This window comes from Pseudochaenichthys georgianus, chromosome 19 (assembly GCF_902827115.2).
Source record: "Pseudochaenichthys georgianus chromosome 19, fPseGeo1.2, whole genome shotgun sequence".
Classification (NCBI taxonomy): Eukaryota; Metazoa; Chordata; class Actinopteri; order Perciformes; family Channichthyidae; genus Pseudochaenichthys; species Pseudochaenichthys georgianus.
Window position 1 is genome coordinate 22,998,344 of NC_047521.1, and position 18,868 is coordinate 23,017,211.

Here is an 18,868-nt window from a genome sequence, read left to right on the forward strand (position 1 = left end):
TTTATTGCCGGGAGCTTCACTGTCACGCGTCACTTGAAACCCCACTTGAATAATAACAGGCAGGCTTTGCAGAGGTGGGATTTTGGTGTGCCGTGCTTGTGTCTGTTGTTTTTTCCAGGAAGCCTTGAACATATCTGGGCATCAGGTTGGTTTATTTTGGTTGTTCTGAATGTAATCTTCCCTTGCACCATCTGCTGCATGCACAGGGAGATTGGCAAGCTGAGACCGGCACACATGCACTATACAAGGAGTGTGTGTGTGTGTGTGTGTGTGTGTGTGTGTGTGTGTGTGTGTGTGTGTGTGTGTGTGTGTGTGTGTGTGTGTGTGTGTGTGTGTGTGTGTGTGTGTGTGTGTGTGTGTGTGTGTGTGTGTGTGTGTGTGTGTGTGTGTGTGTGTGTGTGTGTGTGTGTGTGTGTGTGTGTGTGTGTGTGTGTGTGTGTGTGTGTGTGTTCCCAGCTGCACGACGGCCTGCTGCACCAGCCCAATCTGTTAAATATAGATGGCTTATTTACACGCTGAGCTGCTTGTAACCTTCCCAGTCCCTCTGCTGTTGAGCTGATGATGCTGGGTGGAGCAATGATGACCACATATTCCTGTATGGGGAAGGCTTTGGCTCACGAGCTGGACTTCCTAGCTCTTCCTACATCCAGGAAATGGTCAAATCATACACCCAAGCATACGCACTTCGCTCTGCTTCAGCCAATCAGCTTGCGTCTCCCTGGGAGTTCCCCTCAATACAAAATGTTATCGTCGCTCCGAATAAGTGGAACTCCCCAACTCTCACTTGAAATCAGTGAAGCAGAAAGTAGTCAACACCTCTTACATCACAGACTGAAAACACCGGCTTAGACTGCACCTACAATCTGTTTGTAGCACTTGGGAAGGTTCGTCTTATTTTAAGCTAATTTATTTAAGGAATTCTTGCTTTTCGGAGTTTGTATCGTCATCATTGAATGCGCCTATTGCCAGTCGCTTTGGATAAAAGCGTGAAAATGTAATGTTTGCACTGCAAATAGCAAAAGCGGTTGAATCTGTGTGACAGCCAACAACAATGGAGCGTTTTAATGGAAGAAATTGCAGCTTTAACTTTGTTTGGATATCTAAACTCAGGAATTCTAACATTACAAAACTCCATGCAATTGGGACACACATGCTAGCTCATAAATCCACCGTTCAAAAAAAGGGATTATATACTTATTTAGTCAGCCATAGGCCCCAGGGTGTAGGTCACCGCTGTGACTGTGTGATTTTTTGTTTGATTAAAGAGCTTTGTTTTGTAACACACAGGATATTGAGGTCAAAGTCCAATACATATTACACGAGGCAAACAGCAGGTGACTTCCCAACAACCCTGGACTGCCTTTGTTTACTATGCACAAGCCCACAGAATACAGGAGCCTGCTTGTTGTTCGGGTTGTCATGTTAGTGCTTATTGGATGAAGACGGAGCGGCCTCTCTCTGTTTACTGGATATTGAATAAGAGGGACTGAGGTGTGTGTTCGGTCGGGGAGAGTAAACAAAGATATGTCTTTCTTGGTCAGAAGCAGTGATAATTTTGCTTAGCCTGCAGAAGAGCACATGCTTTTCTGTCGATAAATTGACACGTTGTTTCAGCCTCTTAAATATGATTATTTTTTTCTTTTTAAATACTATCTGTGGGGATTTTTAATCTTCTTTAACAGACATCACCTTGTACGTTAAGAAGCCAGTATTTACCCCCTGGTTCTTTGCTACACACAATTGTTTTTATGTTCGTTTGTCTGTATGCGTGATTCACATTATTTGCTTTGTATTATTTCAAAAAATGTAAGATGGTCTGTAACTGTCAATGTTTGTTTTGTGCAAATAAAAAAATAAATAAAAAGAGAAGCCAGTATTTCTACTTTCTATACATGAAAGCACAATGGCGTGTATAAGAGGAGAAACCCGTCTTTGGACCCTCGATGTAACACTCGTACACACGAGACATCATACGTACAGTAGTACAAAGTCTTTCCTGTAGCAGATCTAAAAACCAAAAAGTAGCACTTTGCAGTTTTTGTATCTTTAAACACAAATCCATTAAGTTCCCCTTCTAGTGATTTGTATTGGATGTTGTCAGCTGTCCGAGTTGTTTAAGATCTGTGTGTGTGTGTGCGATTCTGTGTTTGTACAACTGATATCGATTAAGGCCTCGTGTCTGTCAGCGCTCCATCTGATAGTGTTCACTAACCCCCCCCCCTCTTTGTTGTTGCTCTCTCCTCTCCACAGCGATAGAGACCCAGAGTACCAGCTCAGAAGAGATAGTGCCAAGCCCGCCCTCGCCTCCGCCGCCGCCCCGCATCTACAAGCCCTGCTTTGTGTGCCAGGACAAGTCCTCAGGGTACCACTATGGTGTCAGCGCCTGTGAAGGCTGCAAGGTGAGACTCCGGCCTTCCTGTGAATCTGCCAAGCAAGCAAGATGTTTCGTCAATCCTGTAACCTTCGTGTGATTTATAAGGGTGGGGGGGGAAACTTCACAGGCTAAACTCCGATGATGAAAATGATAAGGCACGTCATTTTGAGTATTTCACATCCTTTTGGGGTTTTTCGAGGTTTAACGCTGGAATTGAATGTTGGGTCAAAACTTCATCATTTGGTTCAAGATTGAAGATATTTTATTGTCATATGTACAGTATAACGGGCAGTTGCACGGCGCTCAGCTCTCCACACCTACATATTAAGAAACTATACATATAAACAAACATATGAGATAAAAACTAGCATCATTTTCTTTTTGAGAAACGTAACAAAATTCCTGTCTCAGAAAAAAGTGCATGATGTTCTGCATGATAAAATTAAATATGATGTTTAAACAGCAGGGTGGAGTATGGTGTCTAAATATATAGATATGCATAAGAATAAGAAACGACCAATATGAATGTGACTTCGTTTTCAAGTTACCTAATCGTCCATTCGACCTGGTTAACATGCCTCTTTCACAACCTGTGGCACATTGTAAAGAGCTTATGATGGCGTCTAATCACGGACAGTGTGTGAGACTGTCAGCCTTGTAGGTTCGCTCGTATCAACTCTGCTTACGTGTCCACATGGTATCAATACAGCCATGTTATACAGGGTCTGAAGAGGCCTGATACCCCCCCTCCCATCTGCTCCGTTATCAGTGGATAGGTGCTGCCTGCATGCTTTCCTGCTCGAATGAGCACACAGTCGTCTTTATCTCGCTTCCCCCGAGGCGCAGAGCTTGTGTAACTTTAGGGGACAAAGTGTGGAATCTAATGTAATCCATTAGCCACGTGTGAATCTCATACATCCACAAAGTCAATATTTTAGATGGATGGATGGATAAATACTTTAGTAAAAGAGTAAACCATCTTGTTTTGTCTTTTGCATAGCGACCATGCATTATTGAATTCACAGACATAGGATTTGAGGAGTGTTAGCCCAAACAGAAAATATCGTTTTCCTCCCAACAACAGACTGTGTGTAGCAGAAGTAGGGAGTGGTTTGATGAAGGCAGGCAGGGTGGTGCTGTGGGTGACAGGTGCCTGCTAGACCCTTTGACTTATCGACTGTGCAGCCAATACTGGGGTGTGTGTGTGCTGCCATATGTGCAGGAAGGAAAGGGGGCAGAGCAGAGAGAAACAACCTTACTAAAGAAGGCAGCAGCAGTGTAACAAAAAAACAATAAGGAAGGGAAGGAACTTAAAAAGGATGTGGGAATGCAGACAAAATGATACAAAGATTGCTCTGAGTGAGATAAAGAGAGCAGGCGGTGCTCTGGCATGCATTAAAAAGCTATAAAGAGGGAAGTGGGGATGGTTGAAGGGGCAGCGGATTAGGCTGACGGGGTACAGGGGCCACAGTTGAACTCGTTGACAACAAAAAAAAGACGGTCAGCTCACATGGGGGGAGGGGAAATGGGTAAAGAATGCACAAAGGGACCAGGGCACAGGAAAGCAAGGATTCATACAGACAAACACTTAACCCTTTAACACAAACCCTCTGACTGAGCTCCATGAAACTCAACCTGCTCCCAAAGCGAGACGTATAAAAAGTTAACTAAGTTAGTAAAAGCTGACCCCTGTGCCGTTTAATAGGGTCGGCCAAACCGCTGCTGGCTGTTCTGCTCCATGAGCTCCTGCGGATTCTTTAAAAATCTGCTAATGATATCCCCTAGAGTTCTGATATCTTGTTTTTAAAAAATACATTCCTATCAATCTTATTATAAAATTCCATACTCAGTTTTTATCAGGTTACTGGAAATCTAACCCTCCCCATCGACACTCGATAAATCAGTGTCATCATGATTTGTGATGAAACTTTCCGACGTAATCTGATTTCAACGTTGTGTTTCTTAACCCGCGTTTCAAAACAGGCACAGGCAGGAAATGTGGCCGTGGGAAACCTTACTAACGTTTTTCATTTCATTTCGTGTTTTTAAAAGCATTCATTTTGATTTCAAAAGGTGTGCAGAAGTTATTTGAGCCCCAAGGTGCTTTCATTGTTTCCCCTTGACAGTGCTCCTCATTGTCTAACAGCCACCTGTATGTGTTGGACTAATATAGAAGCATGACATCTGTTATGCCGTTAGTGTCGGTGTTAAATCGACCTCATGTCACCTCAAGCAGAGGTTGTGTAGTTGTCGTAGCCATTGGTCACTTAACACCTTCATGTGACGTTTTGTGATTAAGATCTATTAAAGACAAATGAAGCATTTAAAACACATTAAAAACCACAATATAACACTTGTTATTGGTAGGTAAAAACTCTGCCACAGTGTGATAAACATTGGAGGAGTGTAAACAAAAGAGGAACTGTACACTTGAGTAATTAGGTGTTTGTCCTTCCCGATCACCGCATTGTTCTCTCTGACGGCTCGGAAATGTACTCACAATTGACACTGTAATGAGCTTTTTCGTTTACGCATTACGGAGAGGGCGGTCTTAATCCAGACGCTGTTTATAAGAATGACACACAACTGGATTGAGAAGTTGTATCACCAGTTGATGACATGCTCTCTGCGCCCTGGAAGGTTTAAACTCTAATCCAGGATTAAAGGCAACAAGTCAGTCCGTTAGTGCTATTATAATCATTAGGAATGTTGGCTAAACTACAAAACTATCCCCCGTTTAACAGCTAGCTAGCGTCAGCCGCTCGTCCCCTGTCCGTGAACCTTCTGTCCGCCCACTGAACAGCCGCAGTGCTAATTTGAAAAATTCAGGATGCCTTCTCGAGATCTGACTTCAGAGGAGATGACTTGGCACAGCGTACTTAATAATTCAACAGTACAGGCATGTGGATGTATATGAATGTCTCATCTGAGACTGGGGTAAATCGGGGGTTAGCAGCGCTGCGTGCCAAACTACAAAGGCATTTCCTGGGGGCTGCGGCGAATAGAGGAAACAGGAGGGGGAAGTTGCGCTACTTGGAGACAGCAGCTCGTTCGTTTGTTGTTTAAGTTCTGCCGCCCGCGTATACTCACCGACATTGCACTTCTTTCGCCCTCCAGATATTAACACTTTAACATTAAATATGCATGCCCGCCCCCTCATGTTTATGTTTTTGTCTTGGAGGCATGCAGCGCGCAGCAGGCCATCTTTCTTCCTGCGATGCGAGGGAAGCGACCATATTTCCGAAATCCCCCAACCGCCGCTCCTAGCAAGAATGTGGGCTATTTGCTGCGTTTTCCAGCATCAGTCTTTGCTAATGTGCGCGCCTTAGCCATAGCTGCTTCCTAACAGAGGTGCACACTCATGCATGCACGCAGCGGGAGGCTGGGAACGCACTCTTAATCTGCGCACAGTGTGAAAGTCACGTCAGAGAGGATTCCTGTGCTTCCCTGTGAACTCGCCAACCCCTCTTCGCCCCCCTTTCTTGCCTCTTAATAAAGAATTTCCTCACACAGATGCAAAGTACTCGTAAAAGGCACGAGGCCCGTAATGCAAACCAGGTAGACAGGCGTGAGAGCACATGACACACGCAATCATGTGTGTACTGTTGCCGTTCACCTCTCTTTTTCATCCCCCCCTCTCCCTGTCCCCCTTTTCTTGAGGCTCTCCTCTGAGCGCTGCAGGGTGGCTGACAGGCCCACTGAGGGCTCTTGTCGCCGGGTGGATTAAGCGGTGATACAAGAAGAGGCTTAAGGGCCACAGGAAGCAATGACTCCTAAAAGGAGGAGAGGGGGGGGGGGGAGGGGCAGGAACAATCGACTAGCCCACGAGCCGGCAGCGGCAGCCAATAGGGAGGGGCTGCGAGAGGGCACCTGAGCCTCGTGGTGCGGGAGGGGGGAGCGGGTCAATACCCTGTGACACCGGGGTCAGGGTCAGGGCAACGGCGGATCAAAGGGGACATGATAAACACACACACAGGCTCACACAAAGACCACGCACTTATCCCTCAGCATCAGCACAGAGACTTAGCGGCGAACTACGAGCTTTGTTGTCTCCACTTTGCCGTTAATTCATCACAGGTAAGAGAAGGCGGTACCAGACCTTGTATTCCTAGACTAGAAATGATGCGTGAAAAGCCGGGCGTTTTTTTACGTGCAAAGAAGCTGTAGGCCTTGATGAAATCCAGACGGGGGTTAGCTGATGTGACCCTGTGAGGATTGCCTCGACCAGCTGGAAGTGTAATCGACACTATAGAACAGATACGTGACAAGCCGTACACATTTCCTCTTCTTGGTTCATCGCAATCACTTCCACTCCGCGGCTGTGGACAGAGATGTGAGGAGGGGCCGGTGATCCGGGAGGGACAAATTGCGGGCTTAGGTCCACCAGCCATCTGTCGGCTAGCAGAGCTAATCCCTTGGCATGGGATGGGGCTCCCTGGCAACTCCCACACCGCACTCCACCCCACCTCCCTCTCTTACTAGCTAGCCCCACCCACCCAAAAACATACCCCACTGTGTCCCACCGATACTCGTATTGACCTGGATTTTCCGAGCCATGCTTTGCGGAGTACTCGGTAGATTTGCATTAACCTTTTTTTCCATTGTGACACGCTGAGGTCACAGAGGTGAACATTGATTTATTGGGGTTGCATGGTATGTCTTTTTATCTTATCTATCAGGGGTACTTTGCTCTCTTGCTTTTGTGCAATGAAAACAAAGCTAGCCTCCCCAAAGATCTCTCATTTCAGCTCAGCGACCAGCTCCGTATAATTGTTCAGTTTTCTTTGATCCTCTCGGATTGAAAAGGGAAATAAAGGAAAAGAGGGATTCCTGTTTTGAACGCTATGTTCTCTCTAATAATACGTGCTTGGCCTGGATATCGAGTCTCTTATTTCTGGCTGTGTAAACTAGGCCACGTTTATATGGCACCGAGTAACCCTGTGTGTTTTGCCCAAAAAAAGCCCTTTGGACCTGAAACATCTCCAAAATAATAATACCAGTGGTGTCCGTCACTAAGCAGGTGGGCGACCTCGTGAGATGTTTACTGACTATTAGTCTCCGTCCACATTATGTAACGCAATAAGCCTTTAAAGGACTCGACTGTTTGTGAGTTTATTGCCATTTACTTGCTGTTGCCCTTCTGCACAGCCTCAATTTTACATCCATCTTTTAACCTTGCATGTAAGTGAGTGTTTACTAAAGAACAGGATGGAAAAGAACATTGTGTACATGAGCAACATAAGAAGAAAGAGTTTGCAGGAAGCACTGAATGAAAGAATGAGTACATAGCAACACACACAACAGGAAAAGCACATTTCATTCGGCTGTTTATCTGCTCCATTTACTTTTGCCCTCACACTTCTTCTGCCAGCCGCCCCCTCCCCCGCCAAACACCTGTCCTCTGTCCTCATCTCATCTCCGTCTTTTTTTTTGTCTCGCAGGGCTTCTTCCGGAGAAGCATCCAGAAGAACATGGTGTACACGTGTCACCGGGAGAAGAACTGCATCATCAACAAAGTCACCCGCAACCGCTGCCAGTACTGTCGGCTGCAGAAGTGCCTGGAAGTCGGGATGTCGAAGGAGTGTGAGTATTAACACTGTTTTTACCCAGAAGCCCCTGCTCCTCCCACATGGCTGTCAGGGTCGAGCACAGATCTCACCGTGGTTGTTTTAATCCCAGAGGGGTTATATTAATTGTTACCACTGAATGAAGTCTTAAGCCAACATTACATAATGCATAATAACACCAGCTTTGGGGGCGATCCTGTTGATTTATTATTTATTAAAAACCCCGTCCTGTCTGTTTTTATCTATTTTCTGAAAATACTGTGACCTTTTGTTGTTTACAGAAACAGTCGGAGTGAAATCAAAGCTGTTACTATTTCCTCACACACTGATGCTTTTAGTCGCTTGTTTCTTTTCATACGTTGACGAGTATATCCACTGTAAAAGCCAGACAAAGGGCAGCCGTGATGCAGACTGGCAATAACAGTCAGGGTGTCGCCAGGCTTGGCAGGCCTCAGTGATGAATATGTTCTCACCTGCCGAGAGTGAAAGAGCAGGCGTCTGCTCCCATCATTGCACCCCGGGGGCTGTGTGAACACACACACACACACACACACATACACACACACACACACACAGGCAGTCAGACTTGATAAAGTAATTGGAAGAGGTGTGACTGCACAGAACTCACAGAGGCCCCATCACATGACATCAACACACACCATCATTTTTACACCTGATTGTGTGTGCAGACACGTTTGTACACGTCCATACTGATAAGTGATTAGTTATACTACATATATTGATAATAAGCAAATGCAGACAGCCTCCATATCTCCATCCCTCTCCGCCTCCTGTCTTCCCGCCGCCATTTACCTCATCTTTCTGCTACCGTGAGAGCAGAGAGCGCTCCCCATGCCACAGCACTGTGGCTTACAGTAAAATAAGTTATCCTCTGAGCTCCTTACCTTTGAATGGGGCCATTAATCATGGTTAGACGGATCACAGCAGCCATCTTTTTCTACACTCACAAAAGCTCACGACAGGGGAGAAAATTGGAGTTGGAGAGCCATCTAGTGGTGAATGCGTAACAAGTCAAAACGGCTCAAATTGGTTTTCTGAATGGAATAGAGGAGTGAATAACTATCGGATTTATTTCCAGCCGTCTTTGCTCGGTTGCTTTTGTTTGATCTGTGATCTCTTGTTCTGGATTCGTCATTTTGTGCAGTGTGTCGATTGCTTGTCTCTGTGTCCTCGGCGATGACTTTGTCTAATGAAACTGGTCAGGGCTAGTGAGGAAGGAGAGGCCGGCCATCTGGGGCCAGCAGGGAGTCTCTGCCTCTCCACACACACACACACACACAAAACACGCACACACACCAAAAATGCATGCTTGGGCATAATTTCCTGCACAAATTATGCACATGGAAAGTGACAAACACAAACTGACATGAATAAAAACAAGAATGCACTCGGACAGCAACTCTTAGACACCCTGCACTCAGTCTCACAGAAGGTGGACCCCCTGCTCGTGTCGGGAGGGTGCCTGGGTGACCTTGCGTGTGTCGGCAGACGGCTCCAGACGACAGTGCCAGGCCTGCTGCCAGGTGGCAATGCCAAGCAAGACGGCATCAGATGGAGGGGGGGGGGGGTGTTGGGAGCAAGTGGAGGGTTACAAGGGAAACGCCTGTAAGCCTGGTGCCACATTATCATCAAGCTGACAGTGTGTGGTTAAAGACGCCCGGGACTTCTTAATGAAGGTTAGCGCAATATTAATCATGAGAGAAAAATAAAGTTTGTTAGATTTCGATTTTTTTTTTAACTGCATACTTTCCTCGTAGCCAACCCTTTTCCCCTGCTTTATTTATTTTTACATACCAGGTCGTTTTTACTCTTCAAACTACTTTTTACTCTTCAAACTACTCTTACAAGGTTAAAATCACCATTTAGCTTGAGATGCTAACAGTTTATAGACAGGAGTCCAAAGTTCGTTGTGATTAGAGACTCAAGGTCAAAATGAAGATTGATGTACAATATATCATAAAAGAAAATAAAGTTTTCAATAATCAATCTCCTCGAAAATAATTTTAAATCCTAAAAAGTAAAAAAACAGTATTAGCTTGAGATGCTAACAGTTTATAGCATATATTCTGATAAGTGGATAAACGTTGTTGAAAGGCTACAAGTTGAACATGACTGGATTTCTAAGCAGCATATAGACAGAGTATATATATGATGACATATTAAAAAGCATTTCTGCCAAAATAACTTCATTCCTCTGTATTTTAACTCTTCCGCTGTGTATAAGGAAAGAGCTTATGGTTCAGCACAATCCTTGAAACTGAATTTATGTCGGTGAGTTCAGACCAGCCACCGTAGCTCGGTACCTCCCTCCCTTAATCATCTCCCCCCTCACAAAACGGTCTCCCACATGTTCCTCGAGGAAGGTGTTATTCAGCGATAGAAAAAAAGGTAATAAAAGTAAAATAAGATGAAGCAAAGAGTGATGGAGAACGAGGGGAGGATAATATCAGCCAAGAGGGATAGCAGAGGAAGATGAACGCTCGGAGAGTAACGAGTGAGAATGAAAATCTAGAGTTGAGAGAGCAGAAGGGGGGGGAGAAGCTGGAGGACAGGGAGAGGGAGAAAGTTTCATCACTGTCGACGGTGGCTCTGCGCTGCGAGCAGCAGGAGCACGGGGAAAATTGACATTTTTATCTTTCCATTGAATTTAATCTGTGTGATGGACGAGCTGCCAGCGCTTTAATTTTCCTCACACGAATTATCCCTGTCTGCCCACCTCTCTCTGTCTTGTATACAGACACACACACACGCACACGCACACACACACACACACACACACACACACACACACACACACACACACACACACACACACACACACACACACACACACACACACACACACACACACACGCACTAACAGAAATTGTCCATTAACTGCACACTGCAGCTGAAATCCACTATGAGAACGAGTGATTGAGTGATGGCAGTGTGTGTGTGCTGTCACAGTATTCTGTACGCGCTACACACAGACTCTTGTAAATCATTTTTATGCTATGAACACGTAACCGCAAACAATCCAGGATGCAAGTTGCCCCATTAGCATTCATATTCCCATAATGCGTTTTGAAAGATGCATTTCTCCGAGTTAGCACGCACACAAACACCAAATGCACATTCGGGTCCACACACACACACATAAAAAAAAAAGGGAGGCAGTATTTCTTTCATTTTCGCTCCCCCGCTGCAGTCACCCCCGCCCCCCCAACCCAAGTTATTGCATGTGGCAATTCGCCATGACAGATCGTCAGTCGGGCCTAATAGTTCTTTAATGACTTCATTAAATTGTGTTGTGCGGCTTATGATTGTGCTGCCAATTTGTCAGCGCGGGTAATGTCTGGGCGCTAGGGATGCCCCACTTTTATTTGTGAATTAATTGGACATCGACTGTGTTGCAGCCCCCCCACTCCTTCCCTCATGGGAAACAGGATTCACTATCAGCACCACAAGCGGGGCTGGCCCAAATATCTTCAGAGGCTTACAGTTTTATGGGACTGGACTCAAAAGCTGAGTGTTGCCTAAGAGGGAGTTCCTTCATTAACTAAGACATAAAAGTAAAAGGAATCATTTTATTTATTTATTTTGCTTGTTTTCATTGAAATAGCTCATAAAAATACCATTTTAATGTATAAAATGGGGTTTTGTGTCACTTCACCACACCGTTTCCTGCTGCTTATAAACATGTATTTTTGGGCTACACTAGCCGACCACACGGTTGCCATTAATACATCTGCACAGCGGGGTCTTCTTCTTTTCTTGTTGTGGTGAGCAGTGCTTAGCAATAACAGTCTGCAGCATCAGACTTCCAGCCCCCGCCCCCCTCCTTCCCTTCATGTCCTCCCAGGCAGGGAGGCCTGTCTGCGGGCTGATGGATGTGGAGCAGCACCGAGTGGTGCATCCCTCGCTGGCCCTGGGCCATGCCCCTCTGTCACAGACACTGATCTCCCATCAGCCCGAGCGCTCTCACCCTTAATGGTCAAGGTTAGGATTAAGACAAGGAAAATCTGATCTCAGGTCAGCTGCTAGGGGGAGATTCAGGTACCTCCAGGGGAGTTAGAGATGCGAGGGCTGATAGAGATGAGTTTAGGAAAGTGGGATGATTTAATGCACGAGAAATACAATTTTGGAAAGGGGGGATCGTGTGGCGGTGAGAATGAAATGAGAGTAGGAAAGAGAGCGTGTGTTGTATAACCGAGAGAGAGAGAGAGAGAGAGAGAGACGTGAGAGGAAGAGTGAAAGAGCTGGAAGGGTTTTCCGGTGTGGAGCCGAGCCCTTTTAAAACCATTAGAGGCAGGATATTTGTCATATTATGTTATTAGATTAGCCGGGACCCCTAATGAAAGCTGTGGCAATTTGTCAGCCTTATGGATGGCTCCATCCCCCACCACTATTTATCAACTAGCACCCCGTCTCACCCATCCCACCCCCACCCTCAACACACACACACACACACACACACACACACACACACACACTCACACTCACACTCACACTCACACTCACACTCACACTGCCCTGCCATAGCTAAACTGCACCCCAGTCTGGATAGGAGAAATGGATGGAGGCTGTAATGGGATTCCAATGCTAAACACCCCGCCTAGTGTTTTTCGTCATTTGGGGTGAGCACACTATTCTCAGCCTGATCGCCCAGAGGCAACACCACATTGGATTATTTCAATTTCTTTTTTCGAATAGCCCTATTGCGATGGAGCTGTCTCACAACATTTATCTTGCAGTGCAGGATAAGAGAGGCTGTTTGCTTCCTCTCCTGCTGAGGACTCTGCCTCTGATCTCAGTTTACCTTGTGCTAGTTTCTGTGCGGGACATAAAGCCAGGGTGGTTGTTGGCACGTACCAATACCTTTTCAGACAAGAACATATTTAATAATTAGCAGATGAAGGCCGCATGAGTTTGGTTTCCACTGCATGTTCTGTATGAGGTGTGCAGCCAACTATTGTTGTAGTTTTTGATTATTCTGATGGTTATTGTCTAGATTAACTGATAAACCTTTCTACAAAATCAATCATGTCTATCCCATTATCTTTGGTCCAAACAGATGCATTTAAATCTTCTGTTTTGTCAGTTTCCAACTCAAAGGTCTTTTGTATGATATAGAAAAGCAAAAATTCTCCATATTTTTCCCCATTTTTGAATTCAATAGTCCTTAAACAATCAAAAATAGTTGGAACTTACTTTTGTATCGTGCGTCACTCATAATTATTTTCTATATCAGTGATTTTCTTTAGTTGTAGCTAAAAAAAACGTATGAACCTCTTTATTTAAGTTTAGATATTTACACTTGTCCAGAGCTGATGTTTGTGTTTGATTTCCACATAGTAATCATCATGTCCTCTTGTGTCCCCCCTGTAGCAGTGAGGAACGATCGGAACAAAAAGAAGAAGGATGACAAGAAGCCGGAGTGCATGGAGATCTACGTGCTGAGTCCTGAAACGGAGAGGATGATCGAACGGGTTCGAAAGGCACACAAGGAAACGTTTCCCTCCCTGTGCCAGCTGGGCAAATACACTACGGTCAGTACCACTACACCATGTGTACCTGTGTGGTTCACCTTTATTAGCTGTAGTGTATTGTCACCTGTACTGGAAGTATCTAAAACATGTTCCTCCCCTCCCCCCAACCTTCCAGAGTAACAGCTCAGAACGACGTGTATCTCTGGACGTAAACCTGTGGGACAAGTTCAGTGAACTGTCCACCAAGTGCATCATAAAGACGGTGGAGTTTGCTAAGCAGCTGCCCGGCTTCACAACGCTCACCATCGCCGACCAGATCACTCTGCTAAAGGCCGCCTGTCTGGACATCCTGGTAGGAAACCATCCCCAGCATTCTATTAAAAAGAAATCGCAAAACAGATTAAATGAAAGAGTTTGTTGTAATTTCTAAACAATTCTCTTTCTGCTTTCCACAGATACTCCGGATCTGTACGCGCTACACACCAGAGCAGGACACCATGACTTTCTCAGATGGACTCACGCTAAATCGAACCCAGATGCACAACGCCGGTTTCGGCCCTCTCACCGACCTGGTTTTTGCCTTTGCCAACCAGCTCCTTCCTCTGGAGATGGACGACGCAGAGACGGGGCTGCTCAGCGCCATCTGTTTGCTCTGTGGAGGTGCGGCGCATCTCCTCAAAACCTATTGCACATTCTCTGTACCAATTGACAGTCTGTGACATAATCAGTTTAGGACCCTGGACTTTGTCTCGGGGTGAAATAGCAGTATGGAGGCACTGCCCAGCTCTGTCTTTGAGCACCACCTAGTGGATGACTGTGATCATGACAGTATCTGTACTCTGTGTTTCTCCACAGATCGTCAGGACTTGGAACAGGCAGAGAAGGTGGACGTCCTGCAGGAGCCTCTACTGGAGGCGTTAAAGATTTACGTAAGGAGGAGGAGGCCCCACAAACCACACATGTTCCCCAAGATGCTGATGAAGATCACCGATCTGAGGAGCATCAGCGCTAAAGGTCCGTCACTGCTGTTTATGTTAGACTGAAACCTTGTTTAAAATGTTGATATCAAATGACATTTAATCCATTTGATTTGGTTGTTTTTCTCCATGTCATGCCATATTCCAGATTCAAAGGCTTTATTGTCATATGCACAGTAGCTACAATGTAGTTATGGCAATGTAAATCTTAAGTCCAAGACTCCTCCAACATTGCAACATATTATATATAAGACGTAAAACAATAGAACTAATTAAAAAAACTATAGAAAATACTGCAAGAAGAAGCCGAGTAGAATAAATAGTGCAGGTTATGTTGCGATACAAGTAATGCAGATAAAGTACACTATATACATGTCAAAAAAATAATTACAATAAGCTATAAGTTTCAGATTGTTGTAAATGACCGAGTGAACATTGGAGTCATACAAAATTGCTGGAGGCATCAAAATTGTGTCAGAAAAAAATGTACAACATGTATTTTGTAAGATCTTTGGTGTCTGACATTTTCCCGTCTCTCCCCCACCCTGCAGGAGCCGAGCGAGTCATCACCCTGAAGATGGAGATCCCCGGCTCCATGCCCCCCCTCATCCAGGAGATGCTGGAGAACTCGGAAGGTCTGGAGAGCGCGGCGGCAAGCAGCCGGGCGAGCGGCGCCCCCCCCGGCTCCTGCAGCCCCAGCCTGTCCCCCAGCTCGGCCCAAAGCAGTCCCGCCACACAATCGCCGTAGAAGCGGCCCACCTTTTTTTAATTTTCCGTCACGATGTTCTCTGCGTTCTTAAGAGGAAGGGGTGAAGGAGGGGCGGGGCCTGGACCCTGACTGTTGAACACCAGCAGAGCCAACCTCCTCTTCTCCTTACGACACAGACCCCCCCCCACCTCCTGATCTGCCTTTTCCTCACCGTCCTGATGTGAGGGGGGGTGAGGCCGGGGCGGGCCGGGGCGACAGGACGCCTCTGAGAGACCACATCGTAAACACTGCTGAAGACCCCCCTTCTTCCTCCACTCTCTCCTCCACTGCTGCTCCTCCCATCTCCACCTTTCTCCTAAAGACTCATGGAAACGGATGCAGTGGCGATCAGTTTTGATTGGAATCGAGAGTGGGCGGGGCAACGCGGGACAGATGTATGATCAAGGACAATTCATTCAGACCGACTTGATGAACACCAGACACTTTTTTTTGTTGAACTCTGAGGCAGACTGCAAGCTTGGGACTTGTCAAAAGACCCCCCCTCCTCAAAGACTCTGGGTCTTTTCTCTTTTTCCAACTTAAAAAAGACAGATTTCGTACAAAAGATATATAAATATATATAGAAAAAAGTTATTGTGATGGACACGTCCGGAACAGAATGGCAGGTTGAAATGACGACATGTTTTCTGAGAGTAGAAATGGTTGTACTCCTTCACTGTTTGAATCTTTTCATACCCATTGAGAGTATTGAGAGAGACCTTTCAGTTTTATCACATTTGTACATTATTCTAATTAAGGAAAAGCAAAAGATGTTGAAATTTCTCTCCAGTCTACACATGCAAACACACACACACACACACACACACACACACACACACACACACACACACACAAATGTGCACAGAAAACAAGTCGCAATGAATATCACCTACTATTCCAGGTTGGATTTGTTTTCCTTTTTTTCTTTTTTTTGCTTCCAAGAGAATGGAAAAAAAAATGATTGTATGAACTTGGTTGTATGATATGGTCACAGGTCCTTTCAAGAAATCAAATTAATGAAGATTCATTATTAAGGTGTATTTTAAGTAGCCTTTGAGTTTGTGTATATAAGCTGTATTCATTTCTTTAAAACTATGAAGAGTTTTAGGCTTCACCTGAATTTTTTTTTTTTTTTAAGAATACCTTTTATGTGTTTTGTTTATAGGTTTGTGATGCAAGAAAATACATTTTGAGCACATTTTACTGAAGGAAGTTCTTTCATGTTTTGTGTACTAAATACTGGACAGACTCTTAACCAATCACTGGCTGTTCAGGATGTGGCTTTCACAGACAATTTAAACCTCCCCCCTCTCACTTTTAAAAGATGTTTTACATACAGTAGATTGACAAAGTAGCACTCCAGTCGGGGCATAGCTTTTTTTTGGCCGTGTAGCAGAAAGAAATTGTGTTTTTCTGAAAATGGTGAGCCGGACGTCACTTGGAGCCGGCCAGGTTCAAGTGAGCCACAGCAGCTCAGCTTCAAAGAGAGTTCAAATGTGAAGAATGGTGTACATACACACTGTATTAAACACAAGTGATTCTCAGTAGCCGCTGAATGGATCAATAATCTGTAGTGGATGGGAAAATAATAGATTGTAGTGATACCTCTGCTCTCTCAGCGGTCAGGCAAGTGAAGGTCCCAAATGTGATGTTTGTCAACTAAGTCCGCACAAATGTTCCCCATCTGGCAACCTGTGGTAGAAACGAGTATGTGACTTTTTTGCCGGATCCAGAGCAACCTCGCACCCTGTGACTCACTTTACGCCAAAACGCCTTCACCGTTAACACACGTTTCATCTAGACCATCATTACTGTACACACGCCAATGTCTCAGGAAGGAATCATTTTGTGTGCTTGGCCTGTTCTATGTTTCTGTGCTGCACCCCCCCTAACCCTCCTATCACAGATGCACACACACACACACACGTCTGCTACTGAGCCCCTGAATTTTATTTCACTCGTTTTTTTGTTCGGCCTGGCAGACCAGGACCTGTGCAGAGAGACACTTACCCTGCAACGTTACGACATAGGATGCCAGTGTGGAGTCTCTCCGAGTCGTTCATGTGTTCTTTTTATTTGTACGGTCAATGCTGCTTTCATCATTTAGGACTTCACCTGTCCAGAACAGCACACAACTTTTCCCTCCACAGCTAATCTGGAATAGCAACAGACACACCGTCAGTTTGAGAAATATGGAATATGTTGCAATTTTGTCAAGATTATCAAGCGACTTTGGAAAAAAACAAAACGACAAAAAAAAAAGATTAAAATAAAACCAACATTTAATATTACATGTGTGTGTTGTTCCTGTGTAATTATTTGTCATTCTCTGCTACAAAGGGGTCCTCTGTACTGTAGGTTTTCATGCATCATAAGCATCGATTAAGATCAAATGAAGAGGCAGTCATCAACTTTGTAACACTTTTTTGAAACCTTTGAGCTTCTTATCTTGTAGCGCAGCTATACAGCTAACAAGAGTAAACAGCTCCCTCTTGATAATTCAATAAAGCATTACACCTTTCACATCACTCACGTTATAAATAACAGACAATGATTGTTCTTAATATCAAGTAAATAATGTGTACATTTTGAGTCAGAAATCATGCATCCTTCATTTGAAAGTTTAATTAATATGCAGTAAAAGACACACATGCTCAATTAAATACTGTAAAGCGTTTGCCAACTGTATTGTGTACTGTCCCTTTCTTTTATAGTTATTGCAATGATCCTGTTTTGCCATTCGAGCTCAATTTACACACTGTTTAGTAAAAGTAGATTAAATGCATTTTAAGAAGTGACATAAGAAACGTTTTACATCCTGAACCAGGCTCTGGATTAACAGATTATTGTACGAGGTTAAACCCTACTATATGTATATTGTTATTACTTTCTGAATATGTTCATAATTGAAGTTCTTGTCAAGAGGAAGCTAAAAGAAACATCCCAGAGTAATTTTGATTGATGGTGTGGACTAGGCCCAGACCGACTAATCTATAGGCCTACTTGCCTTTAGGCCTATAATGGATTACTCACAAAAAATATGGCATTAACCTAACAACCTATGTCTAGAATGACCTATTGACCCTGAAACAGGGTGCATGCTTTGGACAGAATTATGAGCCCGAAGATGTTGTTGTCCCATTATGTATTGTCCGACTTATTCTGATTTTAAACCTGGGTAATCTTGGGTATAAAGCCATTTTAAATCATAAATTATAGTTGCAATCAATTGTTAATGCCTTGGGGCACAGCCGTGTATACAGTGTGAGAAAAAAGTTATATGTATTTGTGTGTGCGTGTGTGTGTGTGTTTGTTTGCTTTAAGCTCCTCTTTGCCTGCTGCAACATTACAGGGACGAACATACTTTATTAATAACTAACTTCGAATAGACTATAACTATACTATTCTGATACGGGGCAGTGTGCAGAAGAAGCTCTCCATGTTTTAATTATGTACATTTTCCCTTATTTTTCCGTGTTCGGGTCTCCCGTGACCCGTTTCAAGTTATCGAACACAACAGAAGGGTTAAGTAAAAATAATGCGGGACTTTAAATTGTATAAATATCTACAGTCTATCATAAATATATGTCTCAGGACAACATTGGAAGTAGCCCAGTGATTGGTCTATCTGGGCTATATTATACCCCGCCCCGGAGTTGTGACGTTTCAACCAATCAGAATCCTTCGCGCGGGATTTCAAACCTTTTCAA

General features: G+C 44.5%; 1 protein-coding gene across 3 annotated transcripts in view; it reads left to right on the forward strand.

Annotated features, from left to right (window-relative positions):
- The window catches only part of raraa (retinoic acid receptor, alpha a), a 166,062-nt gene extending 148,613 nt beyond the window's left edge, over positions 1 to 17,449 (forward strand). For 2 of the 3 annotated variants that reach the window (XM_034106794.2, XM_034106792.2), the window contains 7 exons: positions 2,251 to 2,399; positions 7,816 to 7,957; positions 13,333 to 13,493; positions 13,609 to 13,785; positions 13,889 to 14,093; positions 14,289 to 14,447; positions 14,962 to 17,449. In XM_034106794.2, the coding sequence (XP_033962685.1) occupies positions 2,251 to 2,399; positions 7,816 to 7,957; positions 13,333 to 13,493; positions 13,609 to 13,785; positions 13,889 to 14,093; positions 14,289 to 14,447; positions 14,962 to 15,158 (1,190 nt within the window). In that variant the 3' untranslated portion in view covers positions 15,159 to 17,449. The remainder of the gene's footprint in view (positions 1 to 2,250; positions 2,400 to 7,815; positions 7,958 to 13,332; positions 13,494 to 13,608; positions 13,786 to 13,888; positions 14,094 to 14,288; positions 14,448 to 14,961) is intronic. The other variant, XM_034106793.2, reaches the window with a different exon arrangement.
- The last annotated feature ends 1,419 nt before the right edge of the window (positions 17,450 to 18,868 follow it).